This window comes from Monodelphis domestica, chromosome 8, assembly GCF_027887165.1.
Source record: "Monodelphis domestica isolate mMonDom1 chromosome 8, mMonDom1.pri, whole genome shotgun sequence".
Classification (NCBI taxonomy): Eukaryota; Metazoa; Chordata; class Mammalia; order Didelphimorphia; family Didelphidae; genus Monodelphis; species Monodelphis domestica.
Genome location: NC_077234.1, coordinates 181,962,789 through 181,990,174, shown reverse-complemented (window position 1 = coordinate 181,990,174; position 27,386 = coordinate 181,962,789). Strand labels below are relative to the sequence as shown.

The window sequence follows — 27,386 nt, the reverse complement described above, 5'->3', positions numbered from 1 at the left end:
GAAAGAATAAAGAAGCCTGGTATATTCACTATTTTCAATGAATATCTTAACTTTTGGTAAGCCCAACTGGTAAATTCCTTCCCTAGTCTAAACCCCAAGCAATACTTTATTAAACTGATATCTCTAGGAACAAAATACTTAAAAAACAAGAATTGCTAGTTTACAAGATGGAAGCAAACTTCTAGAAAAAAAGAATATATTATAGTTGAAAAAAGCAAAATATCACAGCTGCTGAAAATCGAATTATTAAATCAGACAAATTTAAAATACATGTATATAGGTATATAGAGAATACTATACAAGATACTGGGGAAATTACTATAAAATAAGTCATGGTCACTGCCTTTCCAGTCCATAGTTCAGTCCAGTAAGTGCTTGATATCAATAAAAGAGTGCAACTAATGAAAGACTGACCCAAGACAATTTTCCAAGTACATTTATAGAAAAACTGACAAATGCTGTCAAAAGAACAAGAAATTTCATTTTGAGACTAATGAATTTCAAAGTAGTATTATTTTATAAAGAACAGGAACTCACCACATAAAATTCCAATATGTTGCTTTCACTTATTTATTTCATTTATGATTTGCCTCAAAGGCCCTGATTAATGAATGTAACAGCTCACTCGTCCTCCCCCACCAGTATTCTATTACAACTAAGAATCTTTAATGTTGCTCAAACAACTGCTATACTTTATCAAATGTCTGCTAATGAAAGCCAAACATGATCAAAAGGAGCTGATAACAAGATAAACAATCCCAAGATAAAATCATAATAGCCAAATAAGCTTACAGGAGAGGTCTCATGATTCCATGGCCAACAGAAACCTCTCTGGTAATAGTGACCGGCACTACTCATTCATAATGTGCCACTATAATGATTACTAATATCTGACAGTTGTCAAAAAAAAAAAAACCATGCAACTTAAAATACAACTGAGTTAATGTCCCTTCTTCAACTTATACTACACCATACTGGGCTAGATCAGTGAATAAGCTAAGCTGGCCTACTATTCTGTCTGACAATGGCACCAAGAGACAAAGTGTGTGATGGAGTATGGCTGCCTTCATAAAACTAATGTGAAACAGTATAGCCAATATTCCTTGGTTCCCTTTGCTGCTTGTTAAGAGCCAATTATCCATGAACTGATATTTTTAATCTATTACATCTTTGGGAAAGTAGAGAACAAAATAATTTCAGGTGTTCACTTTGTCCTAAAACTCTCTTGGAGCTCATATAATACAATACCCACACCTCTTTTATGCATATATCAAATGTCATTTCTTATTCTTTTTTGTGTGAGGATTCTTCCTACCACATTCTGTGTTCCATGGAGAGGCTATCTTCTTAATCACACACCTTTTGTAGCACTCTCTATAAGAAGGAGGAATGAATGAAAAAAATGAAATAAATGTTGACACTGAATACCTATCAAGAGGTTCATTCAAATTTAGCATTCCTATGTTTGGTAGGAAAGTCAATGTAAGTAACTTCATAAACACCTTTGAAATTTTATAAACTTCAATCACCTCTCAGTCTTTATTAAATTTGACTAAAGAGCCCTGCTGTTTCAATCTCTCTTCAGATAACTCTCTCTGTATTCCTCAACATTTTACTAATACAGCTTGAATTTATGTGTATTTTAAAGTTTAAAAGCTTTTCATACATTCCCTCATCTGATCTTCATAACTCTATGAGGGTACTATTATTATTCTCATCTTAAAGATGAAGAAATTGAGGTTCAATATTTAAATGGTTTTCTCAAAGTCAGAGAGCTATTAAAAATATAACTGAAGATATGAAATATCTAAGTGGGGAAGCATTAAAGTTATACAACTAGTTATTCATAGAAACAATAAATGATCAATCTAAACACAAAATTTGCCCAAGTTCACACAGCCAGTAAATGTCAGAGGCAGGATTCAAAACTATTAATAAGCACATGAAAAAGTGCTCTACATCTCTTATAATCAGAGAGATGCAAATCAAAACTCTGAGGTATCACCTCACACCTAGCAGATTGGCTAACATGACAGCTATGGAAAGTAATGAATGCTGGAAGGGATGCAGCAAAGTGGGGACATTAATGCATTGCTGGTGGAGTTGTGAATTGATCCAACCATTCTGGAGGGCAATTTGGAACTATGCCCAAAGGGCGATAAAAGACTGTCTGCCCTTTGATCCAGCCATAGCACTGCTGGGTTTGTACCCCAAAGAGATAATAAGGAAAAAGACTTGTACAAAAATATTCATAGCTGCACTCTTTGTGGTGGCCAAAAATTGGAAAATGAGGGGATGCCCTTCAATTGGAGAATGGCTGAACAAATTGTGGTATATGTTGGTGATGGAATACTATTGTGCAAAAAGGAATAATAAAGTGGAGGAATTCCATGGAGACTGGAACAACCTCCAGGAAGTGATGCAGAGCAAAAGGTGCAGAACCAGGAAAACATTATACACAGAGACTGACACACTGTGGTACAATCGAAGGTGATGGACTTCTCCATTAGTATCAATGCAATTTCCCTGAACAATCTGCAGGGATCTAAAAAAAATACTACCCACAAGCAGAGGATAAACTGTGGGAGTAAAAACACCGATGAAAAGCAACTGCTTGACTACAGGGTTGGAGGAGATAAGACTGAGGAGAGACTCTAAATGAACACTATAATGCAAATTCCAACAACAGGGAAATGGCTTTGAATCAAGAACATATGTGATAACCAGTGGAATCATGCGTCGGCTATGGGAGAGGGAAAGGGGGGGGAGGGGAGGAAAAGAAAATGATCTTTGTTTCCAGTGAATAATGTATGAAAACGACCAAATAAAATAATGTTTAAAAAATAAAATAAAAAAAATAATTCTCCTGTTGCTTTAAATAGCTATAAAATAGTTAATAACTCCCTAGGTTCATCTTGGAAATTATTCATTTCTCCTCCCAAATGACCCTTTTAATGATGTAATTGCAATTGTTCATAAATCTTCAGCTTCTTTACCTTAAAGACAAGTTCTGACAAAGGAATAAGTAGACTGAAAGGAAGAATCCTCCAAATCAGTCAATAAACATCATTCATTTAAAACAACCACATCTAGTCAGGATTTCCTTTTGATCAATACTATGAAGGAGTAGTTAGTAAAGAAGCTTCAGCAGGACTCCTAAGAATGTGCAATACTTAAATTCTGTTTAAGTTCTCAATGTAAAGTTTATTAAAGTTAGTTTTAAACTCTAAGACTTCATGGTTCCAGGACAAAAGATAACCCTTGGGTGGGGCTTTCTACATAAGGAGATTTACTCCTGATTTTATTTCAATTGCTTCTTAAACTTGCATCAACAAGTTTTGGTTATGTTTCAGCATAACTGATTCTAGTTTTAAAAGTTAACTCTCAAAATTCACATATTCCTTTAGATAAACTTGAAGTTGTTATAATTTTCATTTAGGCTAATGAAAAACACCTGAAACCTAGTTAAAAGATGAAGAGATAATTAAGACAGGAAGAGACAATTAAAAAAAACCAATGTCATGTAACAATTCTGCACAAGACTTATGACAGGGAATGCTATCCACCTCCAGAGAAAAAACTGTTGGAGTCATCTTTCACATCAGTGTATCTTTGCTTTTATTTTGGGGTTTTGGTTACATATGGCTTTACTCTTACTCTATATGGAAGTGTGTTTTGCATGACAATAAAAAAAATGGAAAAAAATTCTGCAAGGACATAAATAAGCCTTTCAGGCAACAAAGTAATAAAAGCATGTTCCCTAACTACAATTAGAAGGAAGCTAGATGGCTTAGCGGATAGACCACCAGGTCTGGATTCAGGAAGTCCTGAGTTCAAATGTGACCTCTGTAAACCTTAAAATTTCCAACATTTATAAGTCTAAGAAATTTTAAGGTTTAGTCTTTTAAAGTGATTTCCTTGTCACACCTGAGGCTCTTATTAGTTGTATGAACCTAGGCAAATCACTTAACCCTGTTTGCATTAGTTTCCTCATCTGTAAAATGAACTGGAGAAGGAAACAGCAAACTTATTCAGCATCTTTGCCAGAAGAGTCAGACATGACTGAAACTGAACAACAACAAAAACTGCAACTGGAAGTGACCTCCAAACTTTCTTGCCACCTCTCCATCTTATTTTTCTCCTCAAGCAAGGAAAAAGTGAAAGTCATATTTATGATGTCTATAAAGACTTCTAGATCTCCATTACCTTTCCCACCTTTTCCAGTGGTCTCCAAAATTTGTGGTTAGGTCTCAAAGCCAGCTCTCCATTTACACTGTGACCCAAGAATGCTCCAGATTAGATATAACTATGAGTTCCTGTCCTCAACATGCTTACATTCTAAGGTTCCTTGTGCTCTTACTTCCCATTCTAAAGGCTCTTCTTTCATATCATCCACAACCTATCAAATCAGGATAATGAAAACATTATAAAACTTCAATGAATACAACTGGCACTTGTCCAATCTACTGTGTGCCCAGGATAAATAAATTCTAAGGAGAACCAGAAAACAATGAAAACATACAAATGAAGTCTTCTGAAAGTTGATAAAAATTTATTCAGTCTTTAAAGAAAGGATTGGAATGAATGTATCTCAAGCAGGATATAAAAAGCACATCCGTAAAAGCATGGTGGTAAGAGTTGGCAAATCACGATGGAATGGCCAGGATGAAGTAGCTGCTGTTATTTGTCCTTCCTATTTGTAGAGAACCAATGACATCATGGGCTGATATCTTGACTTGTGTGTGAACTGGATTTAAGAGACAGAAAGTTACACCGAGTGGTCCACTTAACTATCTCTTCCAGAGTCATGGAAATCCCATGGCAAGACAAAAGTCAAGACAGACAAGTGGTGATGGCCCAAGATGCAGTGGATGGCCTTCAGGTCTTCTACATCTGACCAAGCTCTAAAAACATCATAGTGCCTGTTTCAGTTATCTTCAGGCTTTTGGAACGAATTGTTCTCATCCTCCCGTTCCCCCAGGGGAAGTCTTCACATGCTTGCGAGGCATCTCCCTAATTCAACAGCAGGGCTGAAGCCTGTCAGTCACCTTCAGCCTGATTTAGCCTGTGTGCCAAGATGGTTTTACCAGAGTATGACCACTCCACATGCTACGGCTTCTTGGAGCACAGGTGGGGAGGTGGGTGACAGGCAGACCCAAAGGTGGATGAGCAGTCCCAGAAAAGAGTTGGCAAGCCCTCATACCAGAGGTGCTAGTCTTTCCTGAACTCCATATAAACCAAGGATGAAATAAGAGTCAAATAGGAGAATAAGTATCAAACTAGAATGGTACATAGAGGCATTATTCGTGACAGACCTAGGGCAGTGATACAGATGTGACATGAGTGACATGACTAAAAAGTGAGAACTTGAATAGAGAGAAACAAAAGAACTCTCAAAAAGTTTTGAGCAAAGCCTACCAGAAGAATGATGAAGTCATTGGCCAAAGCTAGAAAATGGAAGCTAATTTGAGGAAGAAAGCTAAAAGATAGCAATTTACCTTTAAAAATATCAGTTTATAAAGTCACTGGGGTGTCTCAATAGACATGCTTGATAGATTATAATAGATATCAAATTATATAATGACATAATGCCTAGAAATATAAAACCAGGTCAACACCATAAGAAGCAAGAAACTAAAGGCATCATAACAAGATTTTATTCTTTTACTAAAAATATGATACATTCATTAACTAGGGAGCATAGCAGACAGAGCACTGGGTCTAGAGTCAAAAAGGAAGACATATAGTCTTATTATGTGCCAGGCATAGTGCTATGTATTTTACAAATATTATCTTCTTAGAGCCTCACAACAACCTTGGTAGGTAGATGCCATGTTTATCCCCATTTTACAGAGGATCCTGAGACAGAGAGGTTAAGTGACTTGCCCAAGGTCACAAAGCTACTACTATCTGAGGCCAAATTTGAACTAAGGTCTTCTTGACTCCAAGACTGGCATTCTATCCACTGAGCAACCTAGATGCACTAAGTAGATGATTTATGCTAAGACAATGCCTAAATGTCTATATTCTTTGATCCAGAGATTCTACTGCAATAAATATGCCTATAAGAAGTCAAAGAGAGAAAAAAAATGTGTGCTATAGACAAAAATATTTATAGCAGCATGTTTTGTAGCAACTAAGAACTAGAAATCAAACAGCTGTCTATCAACTGGGAAAAAGTCTAAACTGAATGTGACACATAAATGTAAGGAAATATTACTATGCCATAAGAAACAATGAATATGAAGACTTCAGAGAAGCATGAGAACTTCTATGAAATGATAAACAGTGAAATAAGAACCAGGAAAACATGATGTACAATAACTACATTAAGTAGAAATTTTTTTTTTAATAAAAGAAAGGAAATCAAAATGGAATACTTTATAATTATAATAACCAAGTTTGGTCCCAAATAGGAGTTATGAAATTCACTTCTCTTCCTTCTTTGCAAATATTAGGGGCTATGGGTATGGAACATGTCAGCGTCAGTACATTTGTTGATTAATTTTGCTAGAATACTTTTTCCCTCTTCCTTTTATATTTCTTGTCATTAGAGATAGTGCTCTGGATGAAAGAAGAAGGGATATACTGGAAAATGAAGATGATTATTGGAATATTTTGACAATGCTCCATAAAAAACTGGATATAGCACAAGTTCTGTCTCTACTGTTTCTGGCAAACTTAATTTTTATCAGATGCCAAACTAGCTAGGAAACCTTTTCCAATTAAACTAACTCATTTGTAGATGATGGGCTTAAAATACTTCATTCTTTAAGAAAGTAACTTTCAACTTATCCTCTTTTTCTTCAAGAGACCCTAGAAGATGTTTTAACTGATCAGAAGATAAAAGAAACTTCAAATTCAATGGTTTATTACCAATAGAACATAATCTAAAATACTAATCAAAACACTGTTTTCTTACTTTGAATTCAAAAAAAGTTAAATAACAATTTGAGCAGCCTCATGTAGTATTAAGTTCCTGGTTTCTACAGATTGAAAATGTTTGTTTACACATGCATTTCAGAATCTGGAAAACATAAATATCTAACAACAAGGAAAGGAATTGTTTCCTTCAAAATGGCCTTGAAAATCACAATAGTGAAACTATGTTTTAGGTGATCATTCTGAAAGATCAAACCTTAATGAAAAGTCAAAAATGAATCCATACCATATCAAGTTATATACCAGGTTATTTTCTTCAACTATGACAATTAAACTCCCAAGAACTGCTTTATTTAACACTTGGGAGATCTGCTATGTGACCACGCTATTTTTGTTTAACCTCCATTTAACTTCTAACCTGTATTTTAATTTGACTAGCAACCTGACCTACTTTGTACTTTTAAGAAAACTATAAATTGAGAATTAAATTTCTAATAAACAGAGAGCTACATTTAATCAGTGAAGTTTTAAATGCTGTTCTAAAACATGTTATCATAACATAAAATGTATATTGAATTTTATATGAACTTTCATAATTTACCTCTGAAAAAGAAGAAATATTCTGGCACTCAATGATTTTTTCTGGGGGGAAGAAGACTACTCCAGACCTATAATTTCACTGGTGTAAGGAACTCATTAGGAAAACCCCTCTGCCAATGTAGATGAGTAATTAAGCTATAATTGAATCTTAGAGAGTTATTCCAGGTGCTGAAAGGTTAGGTGACTTGTCATTAATAACGAAGGCCACTATATAGCAAAGCCAGAACTTGAATTCAGATCTTCCTGATGCCAATGTTGGGTCTCTATCCACTATAAATTTTGACTCTCCAGATATTTAATGATTTAAAATCAATATATATGCACTTAACCAAACCTTACTTTACTGATGCTATATAATCATCTGACTGTACAAAGCACTTGTCAAATCAACGACTTCAAAATTAGAGTAGTAATAGCTAAGTATATCTTCAGTGGTTTAATGCAGATTTTTAAAAAAGCTGTTATTGCTACCATGAGGTCCAGGATAAAACCTCACTGTTTAAAAAAAATTGTTTTTAATGATAATAGTACTGGATTTTAAATCAGGAAACCTGACTTTGCCATTTAAAATATTACCTCTGACAAGTCACTCAAGATTTTTAGGTCTCAATTTTCTCATCTGTAAAATGAAGTTTACACTAATTCACCTCTAAGAACTTTTCTAGCTCTAAATCTCTGATCCCATCAGCCCAAAGATGAAATAATTTAGGAGGCTGACAATTTTAATACCCTGAAGGAAAATGTTTATAACAACCATTTTCATTTAGAGAGTGTATTCTGATTTATTCACCAACTTTCACCTACCTATCTCTGAGAATTTCTTCACAGACATGAAATATTAACATAAAAATATTATAGTGCTTAAGCAAGTAACAAATGTTCTATCTAACTAAATTTCTATTTATTTTACAATCAACAGATAAGCTATCCATGTAAATATTCCACAGACTACACATAATGAATCTTTGTTGGTTTGTTATTGTTTTTCAAAAAACCTGGAACAAGGATCTGCCTCAAAAGGAAGGTCACCAACAACATTTGCTAATGAAAAAGGGGGAAAGAGGAGAATGACTCCTAGTCTCAAACCAATGGATTAGTAAAATACTAAATGGAGAAAACAGGATAGGGAAGAAAGATTTCTGTTCTCAAACTATAAGACTAATTCCGAGAGTTTCAAGTCCCTACTTATTGGCTAAGGTCAACATGAGGCATCAAGGGGGAAAAAATATGCCACAAAGTATTCTTTTATTTAACAAAGTTAGGGCTATTTGTAGAATCTCAACATGAAGTTCTAGAGAAGCTAACTGTTTCAAAGGAAAGACTTAATAATGAATCACTGACATGGGGGCGGGGTACTGGTTGAATCTGTATAGGGAAACTATTTCTGTTGTTGCAATGGGGGAAGGGGAATTCTTGACCATTTTAATCCCATTTCAAGAATTCACCTGCTAAGAGTTCAGACTAATCTATAGTGTGGGTTCTATTTTTTAAATAAATAAAATATCAAGGATTTTTAACTAGCCATCAAGAAAACTGTGTACCGTTTTGCCAAGATTAACTTAATTATTTGCAAATGCATGACAGGGAGGCTACAAACTATTTTCTTGAAATAATCATTGGCTAAGTCTGAATTTTTAACTTCAAATCTTCTTTTCCCCTCCAAAAGAAAGAATTTCTATACTAAAAGTCACCAGTGCCTGCCTCCCCTCCAACACAAACATACACTCAGCAAACAAAAGTCACACAGATAGGTCTCTCTCCCTCCCGAAATGATATACCTCTCCCCAAATCTGCCCATCATCAGAAGGTATCCACACACACATACATAGAGAGCATAAGAGGAATACAGATAGCTCTCCCCACACCCGGCCTCCACTGATCTCTCCCAAAACCTGCCCACCATCAGAAAGTATGTAGGTACATATAGACACATATGCACACACACATACATAAAGAGGTGGATAGGTCTCCCCAACCCCTAACATCCATTCATTGCCCCTCTGGAAAAAGTAGGTCTCTCCCAAGCTTGGCCACCATTAGGAGAGAGACAGACAGACAGACACATACACACACACACCAAAGAGGCATACAGATAGGTCTCTCCACTCCCTAACATCCATTCACTCTAGATCTCTCCCAAAGCCTGCTCACCACCAGAAAGGAGAGGCATAGAAACAAGGACAACCACATACAGAGCAAGAGGCTCAGCCAAATTCCCCCCCTCCCAGCCTCCTTCTATATATGCCTCAAATCCTGCCTCCCATCAGAAGATACACACGTGTGCACACACACACACACACACACACATAGCAAGAGGCACAGATAAATCCTCCCATTCTCAGCCTCCATTCATTCTAAATCTCTCCCAAATTCTACCCACCATCCAGTATGTACGAACGTGTGTACACGTACACACACAAACACATAGCAAAAGGCATACAAATAGACTTCCCCACCCCCTAACCTCCAATCATTCTCCCTCCAGAAAATATGATAGAGATCTCTCCCAAAGCTTGCCCACCATCAGAAGGGGCGCGCGCACACACACACACACACACACACACACATATCCTCTCCCTCTTCCCCTTCAAACCCCAACGTTGAGGAATCTCCTCAGGGCGGCAGCGAAAGGAAGGACGAGGTAGGGCTGCAGAGAACCACATTTGGGGAACCCCAGCCCCCGGGGCATCTGTCCTCCGTTTCCTCTACAGGCATCTTTCTCCCCGCCCTCCCTCCCTCCCTCCCGGGCTGGTGAAGAAACAGCAGCTCCCCAGGAGCCGGAGACTTTGGGGCGCAGCAGCATCGAACCCCTCCCCGGGCCCAGCTCCCCACAATCTGAAGGCTGCCCTGACGGCGAGGCCCTCCCCTCGCCACCCCCGGCTCCAGCCCCAACCCCCTGACTCACTTCCAGACGGAGGGAGGACCCGCAGCCTCTCAGGAATTCGCGGATGTTGCTCAGACACTCGCTCTCACTCCGGGGCTCCGGGTAAACCTGCAACGACAGACAGCAAGCAGACACTAAGAAGCGTCCGGCAGCCCCGGCTCCTCTGCAGCCCGAACCCCGGCGATAGCGCTGCAGAGTTGGGGGCAGGGCCGGGGGGTCCGCAAGGGCCGGGGCGCGTGCGCCCGCCGGGTGGGGCCGCCCCCTCCCCTCCTCCCTCTCGCACTCCACCCTCCCGAGGACGCGCGCCACGGGGTAGGGGCGCCTCAGCGCTTCTCACCCCTCTTCCCCCCTTTTCTGGTAGCACCAGTCTTTCTCCTCTCCTTTTTTTTTCCTTCCTCCTCTTTTTCCCTCACCGGGAAGTAGACCGAGCTGCCGGAAGTGACGTATGAGGGCGAGGAGAGGACAGAGGAGATCCCAGGAGCCCCCCCAGTCAGTCCCCTCCTTCCACTTCAGGCTAGCAGCTGGATCGCTCCTGGGCAGGGCACAGACCCCAGCGCCTCCCGCACTACGGAAAAGCTGCCTCCGGCCCCTCGCTGTGGCGAAGAGAAAAGGAGGAGAAAATCTGTCCATCAATCGGATGATTAACTTATACTGTATAGAATTACTTCTATACGTTCTAATTCATAATTTAATTTTCATTGGCTTTTTTTTACATTACCAAACTTTCTATAGATATCCCTCCACATTCCCAGAGATAGAGAACCATCCTTAAAACAATTTTTTAAAAGAAAAAAAATCAAAAGATCAATCAGGGTGTCCCAAATAGTTTGAATGCCGTTTTAAAATCAAAACATCGCAATACAAAGTGTCCCAAAAGACTTCGTGCAGTTTTAAATTTTATTAAGTCTGAATAACTTAAAACTCCACAAAGACAATATTAGGACACCCTGACCGTAAAAGAGATCTGAAAACTCGTGTAATATGCCACACCAGTGACACCCCTTAAAGGGAGTGGAGTGGAAGCAATTTCTCATATTCTTTAGAACCATGCTGCAACCATCATTTGTTAAGCACGTATTAAATGTAGGCGTTGGGGATAGAAATATAAGGAATAAAATAATGCAGATACTCAGAGTTCACATTCCACGGTAAGGAGGAGGGAGAGGGCCTGGAAACTACCAGGGAAGGGTACCAGAAACCAGAAGAAACTCCCTAGCCAGATAACAATTAATAATGATAACAACAATAACGTTTAAGGAGCACTTTAAGGTTTGTAAAGCATATTACAAATTTTCTTTCATTTCATTCTCACACTGGAAACAGGCAGACCGAAGTTGCCCACTTCCAATGGTCACCAGTTAGTTAAGGGCCTGAGGTCTCAAATGAACTTAGGTCTTCCCTAACTCCAGGTCCAGTGCCCTAAGTCAGGGTGGCAAGGATCAAATGACATGAGAATCAAATGGCATTAACATAATAATGACAAACACACAAGATGCCATGAGGCATTTTTAAACCTTTACCTTCCATCTTGGAATCAATACTGTGTTTTGGTACCATGCAGAAGAGCAAAAAGGTTCAGGCGATGGGAGTTAAATGACCTGCCCAGTGTCACACAGCTAGGAAGGGTCTGAAAGCCATATTTGAACCCTGGACCTCCAGTCTCTAGGCCTGGCTCTTCAGCCATTGAGCCACCTAGCTGCCTTCCATAAGGCCTTTACAATTATCTCCTTTGATCATCACACCAATTTTCAAATGAGAAAACCGAGGCAGACAGAAGTTAAAGTGACTTGTCCCAGGTCACACAGTTGAGAAGTGTCTAAGGCAAGAATTGAACTGACACCTTCCTAATTCCAGGCCCTGCAAGTATCCACAGTGCCACAAAGCTGCCCCACATATAAAAAACTTTTTGAAAGGCTAGTCATGCCTGGAAAGAAGCTGAAAGATTCCATTTCTATTCTAAACTATTTCTGTTCTTCCCAAGACAAGTTTTTCCACTCCCACTCCATCATCACAATCCTCTGCCCCATCCTCAGTCCTCCTCCTCCCAAGACATACACACACCCCCTTCCCTACCCCTGCACCCCTTCTACTTTGCCCTGAGCCCCCACCCCACTCCTGGCCATGTCTCCTCCCCTGGAGAACTAGACTCGTGCCTTAATATGATGGTTTAAAAAATAATTAACAGAATGCATTATGCATGTTGCGACTGAAGTGTGCTGTTATCTTTTACTATAGCATTGCCATATGCTTCATCAATGATTAACCCTGAAACATGAAATGTCAGAACTGGAAGGGGCCTTGGAGATCATTTGGTAGTCCAACGCCTTCGTTTTATAAATAATTACAAATCAAAAATAGGTTTGGCTGGAGCATTTTTAGTGTTAGGAGCATCTACTGGAGGGTGGGCACAGAAGAGGAAAAGTGGTGCTTTACATCTGAGTGCACTAAAACTTCTTAAAAGATTGTTATTTCCTGTGAGTTCCCTCAAAAGTCTGGAAGGATGAAGGCCACTGAAGTCAAAAGTGTAATCCGATATGAACTGCCTCCAACAGCAACAGGCTTTAACAAAAACCAGAACCTGTACAGAATCAGACAGAATCCCCTAACAAAATGACGTTTCCCAATGAGATGCCAGTGACAGGAATAAGACTAACTGGGGATTCGCAATAATGATTTTAAGCAAATAAAAGGGAAACCAACTCTGATTGCTACAGCTGAATCCTCGGTGGCTGAGATTTCAAATTACATGTTAAATTTCTGTCAAAATTTTAAGGCAACATTGAAAACTCTAGTATATGTTAAGTTTAGAGGCATTTTTGTCCTTTCCTCTAGGGGGAAATCACAACATTCCACCAAGCAGCTTTGTGGTTTCATTTCAAAGTTCCTAAGTCTTTTAACATTATAAATTAAAACAGAGTGTGGGGAGATGAGAGAGGGGAGAGAAAAGGAAATTAAAAAAAAAAACTTTTTCCTACAATAAAACTGCTTAAACAAAAAGAATGCATTTTTTTTTCTTCAAGGAAGGTGTTGGCATTTCTCAATCCAAAAATAAACATTTTTTTCAAATGAAACTTGAATGGCATTGCAAAAATAAAATTGATCTTAGTCTGTGAGTAGAACAGAATCATAACTATTATTTAAATTATAGTATGAAAAAGATAAAATTATTAAAAGTCTATAATGGAAACAAAAGCATTCAATATTATTTTAAATGCACAAGTCTAGCCATCTCTCTCCCCATCTTATTCTGTGATGACTCCTTATTGCCAGAAGGATGAAAATTAACCTTTTAAAACCCATAACAGGCTTATTGTATAATATTCTCATTCAATGTTCCTGTCCAACTGACCAATTCTTTCCCACATCTGTAATATACTCTCTCTTCACGAATTGCTAGTTTCCTTCAAAGTTCAGCTAAGTCTACCATCAACATAAGGCCTTTCATGATCTCTCTAGATACTCCCCCAAATTACCTTGTAGTTTTTAAATTTATATGTATATGTGTTTTTTCCACAGATGAAGGAAAAAGCTATTTTATTTTTTTAATACCCAGTAATTTTATACTGCCTAGAACATAGTAAGCCCTAAATAAATTCTTCTTGGATGATGTATAATTTTTTTGTACTTAGCAAAATACAGTATGAGTGCATATTTGTACATGAGTAGAGCAAATGTATCAGGAATTCATTACAACAAAATAACAAAGCATTATAAAGACATGACAAATAATAACAACATTTATACAGCACTTGGAGATTTGCTAAAATATCTCATTTGATCCTCACAACAACTTTGGGAGATAGGGGTTATTCTCTCCATTTTACAAATGAGGAAACTGAGGCAGGTGGAGGTTGAGCAACTTGCCCAGAATCACACAACTAGTAAGTAACTGAGTCTGAGTTCATATTCAAATCTTCTGGACCCCAAGACTAATGCCTTCTCCATCGAGTCACCTAGCTGTCAAGGCCCAAAAAGGAACTAGGAAGTTGGCCATTCAAATGACTTTAACCTCCCAAACTCCTTTCTACAGTCTCCTCTGTACAATACATTATACACTGAGAAGGGGGTGGTAGGGACAAAGACCAGACTGAGAATTCCCTTCTTTCGATCCTTTTTGCCAGGACTTCAGAGATATTTCTGGTAATAATACAGGCTACATAAAAAAGTAAAAATAAGCCCACTTTCTGTGTCACTAAAGAAAATTAAGCAAGTATAATTACCAACAAACTTGAACACAAGATGGGCAGCTAGGTAGCACAGTGGACACTGCCAAGCCTGGAGTCCGGAAGACCTCAGTGTAAATCTACCTTCAGACACTTCCTAGCTCTGCAACCCTAGACAAGTCACTTAACCCTGATTGCCTACCCCTTATCACTCTTCTGTCTTGGGGTTGACACTGACGGAAGGAAGAGAGAGAAAGAGAAAAAGAAAGTAATAGCTAGCATTATTTGGCATGCATTTAATTACATCATGTGTGTGGACTGAACAATCAAATCTACATTATATGTAAAAAACAAACCATTCCAAAGAAAGGGGGGAAGAGGGAAAGGGAAAAGGGGAGAGGATGGGAGGGAGGGAGACAGACAGACAGACAGAGAAGGAAAAGGGAGAAAGAGAGGAGGAGGAGAGAGAAGGAGAGGAAGAAAGAGAGAGAGAGGAGGAGAAGAGAGACGGGGAGAAGGAGGGAGAAGGGAAGAGAAAGAGAGAGAGGGAGGGAAGGAGGGAGAGGGGAAAGAAAAGGGAGAGGAAGAGGGAGAAGGAAAGGGAAGGGAAAGAGAAAGGAAGAAGGAGAAAAGAGAGAGGGAGAGGAGAAGAGAAGGGGGGGGAGCTAGAGAAGGAGAGACAGTCAGAGATGAATGATAATGAATTTAATAAGTGTTTACTGTGTTCCAGACACTAAGATGACTGGGGATACAACCAGCTAAGATCATCCCAAGCCTCAAAGACTATATATTTTAATGGAAAAGACAACATAAAGAAAAGCTAGAAAATGAAGGGGAGGGTATACAAGTATATAGGAAAGTTCACTGGTCAGAGCCCAACATCCAAGGACCAAAAAAGAAATAATTAAATGAAGCCCTGGCTAGGGGCACAAAGTCTTTACCAGCTGGTGATACATTGGATAGGATACTGAATACTCTATATGGGGTCAAGAAGACCTGAATTCAAATAAGACTTACTAACTTGCAAGCTGTGTGATCCTGACCAAGTCACAAGCGCCCTGTGTCTTGTTTGCTCCATCATTAGTTAAACAGGCATTATAATTGCATCCACCTATTAGGATTACTGTGGGAGATAAATGAGATACAATTTGTAAAGTGTTCTGCAAACCTTAAGATACTCACTAACAGCACAGACTTCTGATCCAAAAAGGATTCTCCCCTCCTCTGAACTTTTTCTAGACTACTCTTATGACCCTTAACATATATGCCTTGTATTGTAGTTGATTTTGTACACTGTCTTCTCTCTCCTACTACAGAACAAGTTCCCTGAGAGTAAGGACCAAATGTTAGCCTAATCTTTTATGATAAATACATGATCAACTTATTTATGCTTTGTATCTTGGTCACTGTTTTCATGAATAACAGAAGGACCATAGCACAGAATAATAGAAAAAAAAATAGACTTGAAATCCAAGATCTGGTTCCAAGTTCCAACTCTGCTCTAAGTTTTGTGAATTGGATAAATCTTCTAGTTTCTCTAAGCCTGTTTCCTTAGCAGAAAAATTGATAGAATATTTCCTGCACTAAAAGACTGTCTGCCCTTTGATGGAGCCATAGCACTGCTGGGTTTGTACCCCAAAGAGATCATAAGGAAAAAGACTTGTACAAGAATATTCATAGCTGCTCTCTTTGTGGTGGCCAAAAATTGGAAAATGAGGGGCTGCCCTTCAATTGGGGAATGGCTGAACAAATTGTGGTATATGTTGGTGATGGAATACCATTGTGCTCAAAGGAATAATAAAGTGGAGAAGTTCCATGGAGACTGGAACAACCTCCAGGAAGTGATGCAGAGCGAGAGGAGCAGAACCAGGAGAATATTGTACACAGAGACTGATATACTGTGGTACAATCGAAGGTAATGGACTTCTCTACTAGCAGCAATGCAATGACCCAGGACAATTCTGAGGGACTTATGAGAAAGAAGCTATTCACATTCAGAGGAAGAACTGTGAAAAAAGAAACACAGAAGAAAAACAACTGCTTGATCACATGGGCCAAGGGGATATGGTTGAGGATGTAGACTCTAAAGGATCACCTAGTGCAAATATTAATAATATGGAAATGGGTTTTGATCAATGACACTTGTTAAATCCAGTGGAATTGCACGTCAAATATGGGAGGGGGTGGGGAGAGGGAAGGGAAAGAACATGAGTCTTGTAACCATGGAAAAATATTCTAAACAATCTAATTAATTAAAATTTCTTTAAAAAGAATATTTCCCGCCTTGTTCAACAGGGTTGTTATGAGGATCAAATGAATTAATATTTAAGGTATAAACCACTAGTGTAGGAAGTGAACAGAGGACTCCTGAGCAACATCCAAGTTCCCCTAATTCCATTGGTAAAATTATAAGCAAAGGTCTCCTATCCAAGTTATATTAGAAACTGATTCAAATTAATAAGAAAAAGAGACATTGTTCAATTGATAAATGGTCTAAGGATATGAATGGATAGTTCTCAAGGAAAAAAAAAACCCAGGCTGTCTCTAGACATGTGAGAAAAGATGTTCCAAATTATCATGAATTGTTGTTGTTCACTTCTGTCTGATTATTCATGAACCCATTTGGGGTTTTCTTGACAAAGATATTGGAGTGGTTTGCCTTCTCCAGTTCACTCTAAGGATGAGAAACTGAGGCACACAGGGTTAAGTGACATCACACAACCAGTAAGTGCCTGAGGTCAGATCTGAACCCAGGAAGATGAGTTTTCCTGACTCCAAGACCAGTGCTCCAACCCTTGTGCCACCTAGCTAGCTGCCTCCTACTCACTGAAGAAATACAAAATTAGCAATTCTGAGATTCTACCTCTCACTCATCAGAGTGGAACAATGGTTTAAAGGGGAGGAAAGGAAATTGGTAAATGTTAGAGGACTTGTGGGAAGACAAACACATTGATGCACTGTTCATGGACTTGTGAATATAGACAACCATTCTGGAACACAATTTGGAATTATACACAAAAGAATACATAAATGCATATGAATGTCATTTGACTCAAAAATTTTTTAAAGAGAATTTTTTACAAGGGGGTATACTAGAGTACTAGAGTTACCATAACCAGCTAGCAAGACATGATTGTTAAAATTTCAGGGTAGCATTTATACCTCAGAAATCAGCAAATGCTACAAATCAGGGTTGATATTGTTTTAGTGTCTAAATTTAGGTGGTGGTGGAAATGTCAATAATGCGGATTAAATTTAAAGGTATGTTGGGCATACATTTCTTTTGATAGCCTGTAATAAAGCATTTACCAGCATACCTCAGCTAGAAAGTAAGTGTCCTTTAGGTACAAATATATTTATAGTAGCTCCTTTTTGCAGTAGCAAAAAACTGTAAACTAAGATAATTGTCCAGCATTTGAGGAATGGGTAAGTAAATTGTGGTATATGAATGTGATAGAGTACTACTGTGTTAGAAGAAATAAGGAAAAATCTGATTTCAAACAGACAAAGACAGAAGAAATTATGCAAAATAAAGAAGCAGAAGAACAATTTATACTATAACATCAATATCACAAAAAAACATTTGAGAGACTTTTATAAACTAATAAAGAATGAAATTATTAGAATAAGGAAAATAATTTATACAACCCTAAAAATTTTTTAAAACCTTTGAAAGCTATAAGAACTACTATCAATACAAAGACCAAAGATGTCATGAAGACTATCCTTATTAAAACATGACAGATTTAGAGTACAGAATGATATATATGTATATATACACACACATATGTAAATATATGTAGTATATAGCCATTGAAGGAATATGTTTTTGCTTAATTGTTTGTTTGTTATGAGGAAATTGTTTTTCTTTTCTTTTTTATCCCAAAGGGATAGTGGGAAGGAGGAAGAAAAAATTTTTTTTTAATTTTTTCAATTAAGAAGGCCAGTCAAAAAACATTTATTAAGCACACTCTATTTGCCAGACATTAAAACAACAACAAAAAAAGACAGATCCTGCCCTCAAGGAACTTAGAATGTAACTGGGGGGAGACAAAACACCAACACACAAAAAGAAGCTAAAAAGGAGGGGGAGAAAAAGAAAGGCAGGAGAAGATAAGTTTAAAGTAGTGCAGTCAGGTGAGAAATGAAGACAATAATCCATGGGATCATGAATAAATGGAAGTTTGGAGAGGAGATTCTCCTTCCACCCTCCATTTAGAGGGGGTACCAGGGTGTGAGTACCTGGGCTGATTTGATGTTTCAAGATGAAGAGGTTGCTATGAACATGATGAAAAAATTCCAAGTAGTGCAGCCAGGTTTGAAAGGGAGGTGCTCCAAATGTGAAATGTTGCATACACTTTCAGATGAAGTTGCTACACTATTAGTTTTATTTAACCGTTTTCCTTTGTTACAAGAGACCTTTCACAAAGTAGTATTCTATAAATGTATGAAATGTAAAAGGAAAACACACAATAACAGTAAAAAATAAATAAAACTGAAAATGTGAGACTGAGAGACTCAAATATATTCCTTAAGGATCTTAGGCTTTGGATACAAATGGTTACATAGGTTGTTGCTGTTCATCTTTCATTTTTTGAAGAAAACCAATAACATCACAGTGGGTTATCTTGAATTGTGCATGAATTGAATTGAAGTGAGGCAGTTATAGCCACTAGCCTCTCCCGACACCAGTCAAGTCCAGTGACAAGACAAAAAGCAAGACAACTGGTGATGGCCTGGCATTACAGTGGATGGTCTTGGCATCTTCCGTGTAGGACCAAGCTCGGTGCTCCACGATGCTTGCCTTCGTTCACTTCCTCGTAGTTGGAACAAATCATTCTCATTTGCTGTTCCACTGGGGGAAGCTTTCACATGCTTGGAGTAAGAATATGAACTCTCAGGAAACGGCAGAAATGACAGACCTCAAAGACTAGAATCCAAGGGAGCTGAACTGCTTTCTACTAGTCCTAGCAAAGAAGGATTTTTGGTTATTCGTGAAAAAAAAAAAACTAGAAATGCTGAATCCAAAGCCTTGAGCCAAGCCAGAAGCTGGATGTGGTAAAGACTGCTGCCCAGCCATCACTGCAGTCATGAACCCCAACTAGCCATGACATGCCATGCCCAGGGAGAAGCCACTCAAGAATAGCATAAGAAAACATGAGAAGTCCTCAAGCACCCAGGAAGATAGGCATGATGATGTACCATTTAGGAACCTGTAAAAAATACTACCAATCTGGAAAGCAATTTGGAATAATGCTCAAAAAGATAGAACTTAGAACTTGCCATGACCCAGCTATATTACTACCAGGTCTATACCCAAAAGAAATTTATTTCAAATTGCCGCTATATACAGATTAACTAAATAAGGGGCTCCTTGCTCATTCTCCTTCAGACATTATTGATTATTCTTTTCTTTGTGTTCTCTTCTCTAGATTTTTCAGGACACCATTCTCTCCTAGTTCTCTTCCTAGTTCCCTTTCTATGATTCCCTGTCTGTCTCCTGTGCTGGATCCTCTTTTTGATAACAACCCCTTAACCAGAAGTGACCATCAGGATTCTGTCCTGGGCCCTCCTCTCTTCTCCTTCTATACTATGCTTTGTGATCTCATCAGCTCCTATGACTTTAATCACTCCCTCTATGCTGCTGATTCTCAAATCTACCTTTCCTGCTCCAGTCTCTTTGCTGACCTCCAATCTCACATCTCCAACTAACTTTAAGATATCTTGGACTGCATATCTGAACAACTGGAAAAATATTAATTGTGCATGGGTACACTGAGCTAAAAAAATAAAAATAATTCTACCTAAATTAATTTGCTTATCCAGTACCATACCAATCAAACTAATAAATAATTATTTTAAAGAATTAGGGAAAATTATAACAAAATTCATCTGAAAGAATAAAAGGTCAAGAATTGTAGTAGTCTCTTGGTGACCGAGAATGACTATTGTCTTTGTGCATTATCATCTATTGATGTACCCTCATGTGGCTTTGAAGTCCAAAGACTGAGGCGCAAATTTTGTGGCACATGGGGCATGGGACGCCAGTCGTTACGGGAGGTGCGGGTGTGGCCTGGTGTCGGCATTCACGCGCAGCGGCAAGACGTCGACGTCGCTCATCTTCAAAGGTGGTGGCGCCATGGTTATTGTGGGTTCGCCAGCTGCTTCTGTCAGAGGCAGCGAGTTCTAGTTGCTTTGGTGTCATGCCAGCCCACTTCAAGTTGGACTTTAGCTGATCCTTGAATCTTTTCTTTGGTCGGCCTTGTTTCCCGAGTCCAGCTGACAGTTCACCCTAGAATACCTGTCTTGGTATTCGCTGTGGGTCCATGCGGATGACGTGTCCAGACCATCATAGCTGGGTTCTGAGGACCAGGACTTCGATGCTGGTGGAGTTGGCTCTGTCGAGGACTTCCTGGTTGGCGATTCGGTCCTGCCATCGGATCCTCATGATTGACCGGAGAGAGCGTTAGTGGAATTGCTCCAGCTGTTTCATGTGCTTCCGGTACAGTGTCCGTGTCTCACAACCGTACAGGAGCGAGCTGAGGACCACTGCGTTGTACACTTTGAGCTTCGTCGCAGTGCTTACACCGCTGTGTTGGAGGACTTTGCAGCACAGCCGCCCAAGTGCCTGGCTGGCCTTTTGGATCCTGGCATTAATCTCGTGGTCTAGGGACCCGTCATTGGCGATGGTGCTGCCCAGGTACTTGAAAGTGTTGACGTTAGAAAGCTGCATGCGGTCGATTGTAATGCACGGCTGGTTCGTTGGCCTCCCTGGTGCAGGTTGGAACAGCACCTCTGTTTTGCTGAGGCTGATAGTCAGGCCAAACAGTTTTGTTGCAGTGGAGAACCTGTCCACAGTGGTTTGGAGATGATTTTCTTTGTGGACCATGAGAGCACAGTCATCTGCGAAGAGAGCTTCCAGGATGAGTCTCTCTATTGTCTTTGTTTTTGCAGTCAGGCGGCGAATAGTGAATATTGTAAATATTGAGCCATCCAGTCAGTATTTGATGTAGATGCCCAGGTCTAGATCCATCACAGCATGTCGTAATACTTGGGTGAAAAATAGGTTGAATAGTACCAGAGCGAGGACACAGCCTTGTTTCACGCCATTGGAGATGTTGAAGCGATCGGAAGTCTCTCCACCAGATAGGACTTCCCCTGTCATGTCAACATGAAAGAGTTGGATCAGTTTGATGAATTTTGCTGGGCAACCAAGCTTGCTAAGGATCATCCACAATGCGTCCCTGTTCACTGTGCCGAATGCCTTCGTCAGGTCTATGAAGACAATGTTGAGACTCAGGTTCTGCTCAAGGCATTTTTCCTGCATTTGCCTCACTGTGAAGACCATGTCGATGGTGCTATGATCTGGTCAGAAGCCACATTGTGATTCAGGCAGGTTCTGCTCTGAAACAGATGACAGGAGTCTGTTGAGTATAACATGGGCGAAGATCTTTCCAGCAGTGGAGAGTAGTGAAATGCCTCTGTAGTTGTCACAGGCTGCTCGTGAGCCTTTGTTCTTGTATAGGGATACCATGGAAGCATCTCTGCGTTCTGGGGGCATGTCTTCCTCTTCCCATATGCTGGTCAGCACTATATGGAATGCCTGGAGCACCTTTCCATTTAAGGCCTTGTACACCTCAGTTGGGATCCCGTATTTACCGGGTGCCTTGCCTGTATTCATTTGTTTAATGGCTTTTTGGACTTCCTCTATTGAAGGAGGGACGTCAAGTTGTTCAATGGTGCAGTTTTGGGGAATCTGGTCAAGGGAGCTTTGGTCAACTGAAGAAGGTCGGTTGAGAAGCTGACTGAAGTGTTCTTTCTACCTGTTGCTGATGCTATTTTTATCTTTTATGAGAGTGTCACCATCAGAGGATAGTAAGGGAGTGGTGGTGGGTTTTAATGGCCCATAGACAGTCTTGAGGGCACTGAAAAACTGTTTGGAGTTTTTTGTATCAGCAAAGCACTGGATTTCTTCTGCCTTTCTTTCCCACCATCGGTCTTGCATCTTCCTGATCTCACTCTGCACCATGGCTTGGAGAGACTTGAATCTGTCCTTTTTAGGAGCAGAATTTGGGTTATTTTGCCACTTCATAAAGGCTTTATTCTTTTTGCTCAATAGGTCTTCAATAGCAGTGTTATTCTCATGGTACCAGTCCTGGTGGTTGCATTGTTTGGGGCCTAGGACTGCCTTGGATGTTTCCTTCACTGTGTCTCTGAACTGGTTCTATTTCTCGGTTGAGCTTCCAGTGAGTGGTCCCTTGACAGACAGCCTGTCATCCAAGCAGGACTAAAATGTTTGCAAATAAGATGGATCTCTACTCTAAGAAGACTCAGGGTTGTAAAATGCGCAAACTGCCTGGGCGTGTTTTGGATGTCGGGGCACAATGCGCATTTGAAGAGTCACTCTAACCAATTGGTGGTCTGTCCAGCATTCAGCTCCTCTCATGGCTCTGGTGATCTGTACATCCTGGATGTCTCACCAGCATACAATGATGTAGTCAATGAGATGCCACTGTTTTGATCTTGGATGCATCCACGTTGTTTTATATTTGTTCGCCTTTCTGAACACAGTGTTCATGATGGTGAGTTCGAACTCTGAGCATTTGCTGAGTAGCAGTAGGCTGTTGTTGTTCATTTTGTCCACACCGTGTTTGCCGAGCACACCTTTCCATCTTTCATGGTCCTGGCCAACGTGGGCGTTAAAGTCTCCCAGTAGTATCAGCTTGTCATTGGTGGGCACTGAGTGTAGGACGGCACTCAGGTCAGAGTAGAAATGCTCGATGGTCTCCTCTGTGCTGGTCAGTGTTGGGGTATATGCGCTAATGATTGTGGCATACTGGTCTTTGCTGAGAATATTAAGGTCAAGAATATTAAGGGCATTAATGACCAAAAAAATGTGAAGGAAGGTGGCTAGCAGTACCAGATCTCAAACTGTACTATAAAGCAGTAATCATGAAAACAGTCTGGTACTATCTAAGAAACAGAATGGTAGATCAATGGAATAAATTAGATACACAATATACAGGGGTAAAGGACCTTAGAAACCTAGTGTTTGATAAATCCAGAGACTCCAGCTTTTGGCATAAGAACTCACTATTTAACAAAAACTGAAATTGGAAAACAGTATGGCAGAAACTAGGTATAGACCAGTATCTCACACCCTATATACCAAGAGAAGGTCAAAATGGGTATATGGTTTAGAAATAGTAATACAAGTGATAACATTTTATAACCCAGCAGAATTGCTTGTCAGCTCAGGGAGGGGAAAGGGAAGAGGAGACAGAAAGAAAATGAATCATGTAAACATGGAAAGATATTTTCTTTAAAAAATAAAAAATTTGGGGGCAGCTGGGTAGCTCAGTGGATTGAGAGCCAGGCCTAGAGATGGGAGGTCCTAGGTTCAAATCTGGCCTCAGCCACTTCCCAGCTGTGTGACCCTGGGCAAGTCACTTGACCCCCATTGCCTAGCCCTTACCACTCTTCTGCCTTGGAGCCAATATACAGTATTGACTCCAAGACGGAAGGTAAGGGTTTAAAAAAATAAATAAATAAAAAATAAAAAATTTAAATACAAGAAAAAGAAATAAAGTGATACCATAGCTAAATTAGGAGGACACAGAATAGTTTACCTGGAAGATCTATGGAGCATTATAAGATGTAAAATGAACATATTGTGGTACATATTGCAGATGGAATACTATTGTGCTATATAAGTAATAATAAAACAGTATGATTTCAGAAAAAAGCTGGAAAGATCTACATGAATTGATGCAGAGCAAAATATGCAGAAGCAGGAGAACATTGCATGCTATAACAGCAATATTATACAATAATCAGATGTGAAGAGTTGACTACTCTCAGCAATTCCATGATCTGGGACAACCCTGAAAGACTTATGATGCAGAATGCTATCCACTTGCAGGGAAAGAACTGTTGATTCAGAAAGATGCAGATCAAAGCATACTATTTTTTCACATCAGTGAATTTACGGTTCCATTTGAGGGTTTGGGTTTTGTATGAGTGTGCTCTTACAACAGTCACCAATATGGAAGTATGTTTTGCATCATAATACAGTTATGACCCAGGTCAAATTGCTTACCATCTCTTGATGGGGAGGAGAGAAGGGAGTGAGAGGGATGTTTTGGATCTTATAATTTTGGAAATTATTTGGAAATTACATGTAATTAGGAAAATGAAATATCTTTGAATTTTTTAAAAAAGACATCTTTAACTGGATGTACAGGAGACATTTTAAGCTCAATTATGTCCAAAATAAAACTCATTCTCTTTCTTGCTAAACCCATTCTCTCTCTCCTACCTTCCCTATTACATTAGAGAGCAAACACCATCCTTTTAGTCCTTCAGGCTCACCACCTCAGAGTCATCCTGGATTCTTCACTCTCTCTTAGCCTCCATATGCAATCTGTTGCCAAGGTCTGTTGATTTCACCTTCATAACGTCTCTTGAATGTGCCCCCTTTCTCTCCTTTGACACTGCCACCATGCTAGTGTAGGCCTTCTTGGACCTCCCAGTTGGACTACTGTAATAGTCTGTGGGTGGGTCTGTCTGCCTCATGTCTCTTCCCACTTCAATCCATCCTCTATTCCTTCTTTAAAGTGTTTTTCCTAAAGCTGGGGTCCAGTCTTGATCATGTCACTCACCCCTCCAACAAATTCTACACCTCTCCCTCAAATAAACTCAAGAGGCTTCCTAGTGCCTCCAGAAGCAACAAAACGCTCTGTCTGGCATTCTTTATAACCTCACCCCTCTTCCATTTCTAGTTATCTTTACACCTTACTTCCCAACACATCTTCTTTGCAGGGACACGGGTCTCCTGGCTGTTCCACAAACAAAAAACTCCATCTCTTGGTTCTTGGCACTCTCTCTGGCTGTCCCCCACTCTGCCTACTGACCTCTCCGATTTCCTTAATCTCCCCTTCCTCAACTCCTCTTACCCCACTGTTTTTCCTGTTAATTCTGTCCTATTTATCCTACATCATTTTCTTCATCTATATTTATTTACATGTTATCTCTCCTGAGGGCCGAGACTAGCTTTTCCTTCTTTTACATCCTCAACATTTAGCACAGAACCCAGAATATGATGGGCACTTAATAAATGTTTATTGATTAAATGACTGGTTGAATCTCTATACTTATGCACTCTTTCCAGGGATAATATGCATATTTATGGAAGAGTATGCCCTAGGTTCTGGGTGAATGCTCTAACAGAAAGCTTTTACTAGGCCACCCCAGTAAATGCCTTCCCTCTAAGCTAATTGTGTTATTTGGCTGACTACTGAAAGTAAACACGTTTGTAGAAGCTTCTGAGCTATAGTTTCAGGAATGTGGATCCACAAAGAAGTACCTTGAACCTAGAGTCGTCACCATTAATGGGATCCAATCTGTGAGTTAGAGAGAGGAGAGAAGAGCTATACACTACAAAAAATGTACATGATTATTATCACATCATTCTAGAGCATGATATGATGCAATCTATTTGTCTTGTTTTTAGAGATGGGAAAATGGAGTTGTGGAGTAGTTAAATGCTGAGCTTAAAATCAACTAGATGTGACAGAACAGACGACCAGTGTGTCCTGACTTCTAGCCAAGTTCACACTCCATTACTTGGCTCTTTATCAGACTAAGATATTCTTTGAACAGAGAAAGTGCCTTGTGGATTTACTGCTTATATATTGACTACTGACTCCCATAATCCAAGATAGGTATTCTAGACTCACTCAAGTTTGCTTCTGGAAATCTTTTCTGAGTTTAATGGAACATCCAATATTTAATTACGTGGAGTATGTATTCAGCACTCAACAAGTATTTATTAATGGTCAGACTAAACGTGCCAGACATTGAGCTAGGCAGTGACAATATGAAAAGTTCTTTTAAGAAGCCGATGCTCTATTTTTCAAAAGGGTAATTATAAAATATGTACAAAGCAATTGGAAGGAGAGGCTGGGAAGGTGCAAACAACTGACGGGATCAGATTATTCTTCCTACAGAAAGAAGACAAGCCTCAAGTTGAGCTTTGAGGGGAACTAGGAAGAGACAAAGAGGGAATCCTTTTTTTAAAAAATGAAATGAAGAAACAAACATTTATCAAGTGCCTCCCTACGGGCTAGCCACTGTGCTAAACACTTGACAAATATTATCTCACTGAGCCTCACTACTGAGAGGTAAATACTACTTCTACTCCCATTTTTACAGTTGAGAAAACAGACAGACAAGTTGTATAAAATGTCCAGGACCACAGAAAGCTTCAGGAAAGAATTTATCTTCTCTCACCTCGGGACGACCAAGCCAGTACAGTTCCAGATCCTTACACAGCTACCTCCTATCTCCTAACCAAGTTGCTAGGACCCCCTGGATTATCAGTTACACATCATCCACTGCCCTCATTTTATTAGACCAATATGTTCCAAGATCCTTTGCTTCAGTTGAAAATCTTGCATAACAACAAAGTTATATGGTCAAACTTATCTCCCTCCCTTCCTTCTGTTCCTCCTCCCAGTGCCACTAAACAATTTGATCTGGGTTGTACATGATTATCAGGGTAAGTAATCTTACAATACCAAAACCTCAAAACATATACCCAAATAACCAATTGAAAAAATATGTGCTTCATCTGCATTCTGACTCCAACAGTTCTTTCTCTGGAGGTGGGACAGCAGTCCTTGTCTTAAGTCCTTCACAATTCACCATTGTCCTGGATCATTGTGTTGCTGTTAGCAGCAAAGTCTATCACATTTGATTGTTCCACAATATTGCTCTTGCCATGAACATTCTCCTGGTCCTGCTTATTTCAATCTGCATCAGTCCATGTAGGTCTTTCCAGCTCTTTATGAAATCCT

The 27,386-nt window shown here is 39.5% G+C and overlaps 1 protein-coding gene across 9 annotated transcripts in view; it reads right to left on the bottom strand.

Annotated features, from left to right (window-relative positions):
- Positions 1–27,386, bottom strand: part of ARHGEF7 (Rho guanine nucleotide exchange factor 7) — a 381,786-nt gene that overhangs the window by 318,555 nt on the left and 35,845 nt on the right. For 7 of the 9 annotated variants that reach the window (XM_056807964.1, XM_056807962.1, XM_007501282.2 and 4 more), the window contains one exon: positions 10,388–10,474. In XM_056807964.1, the coding sequence (XP_056663942.1) occupies positions 10,388–10,474 (87 nt within the window). Of the gene's footprint in view, positions 1–10,387; positions 10,475–10,703; positions 10,845–27,386 lie in introns of those variants that run through there. The other 2 variants (XM_056807967.1, XM_056807968.1) reach the window with 2 other exon arrangements.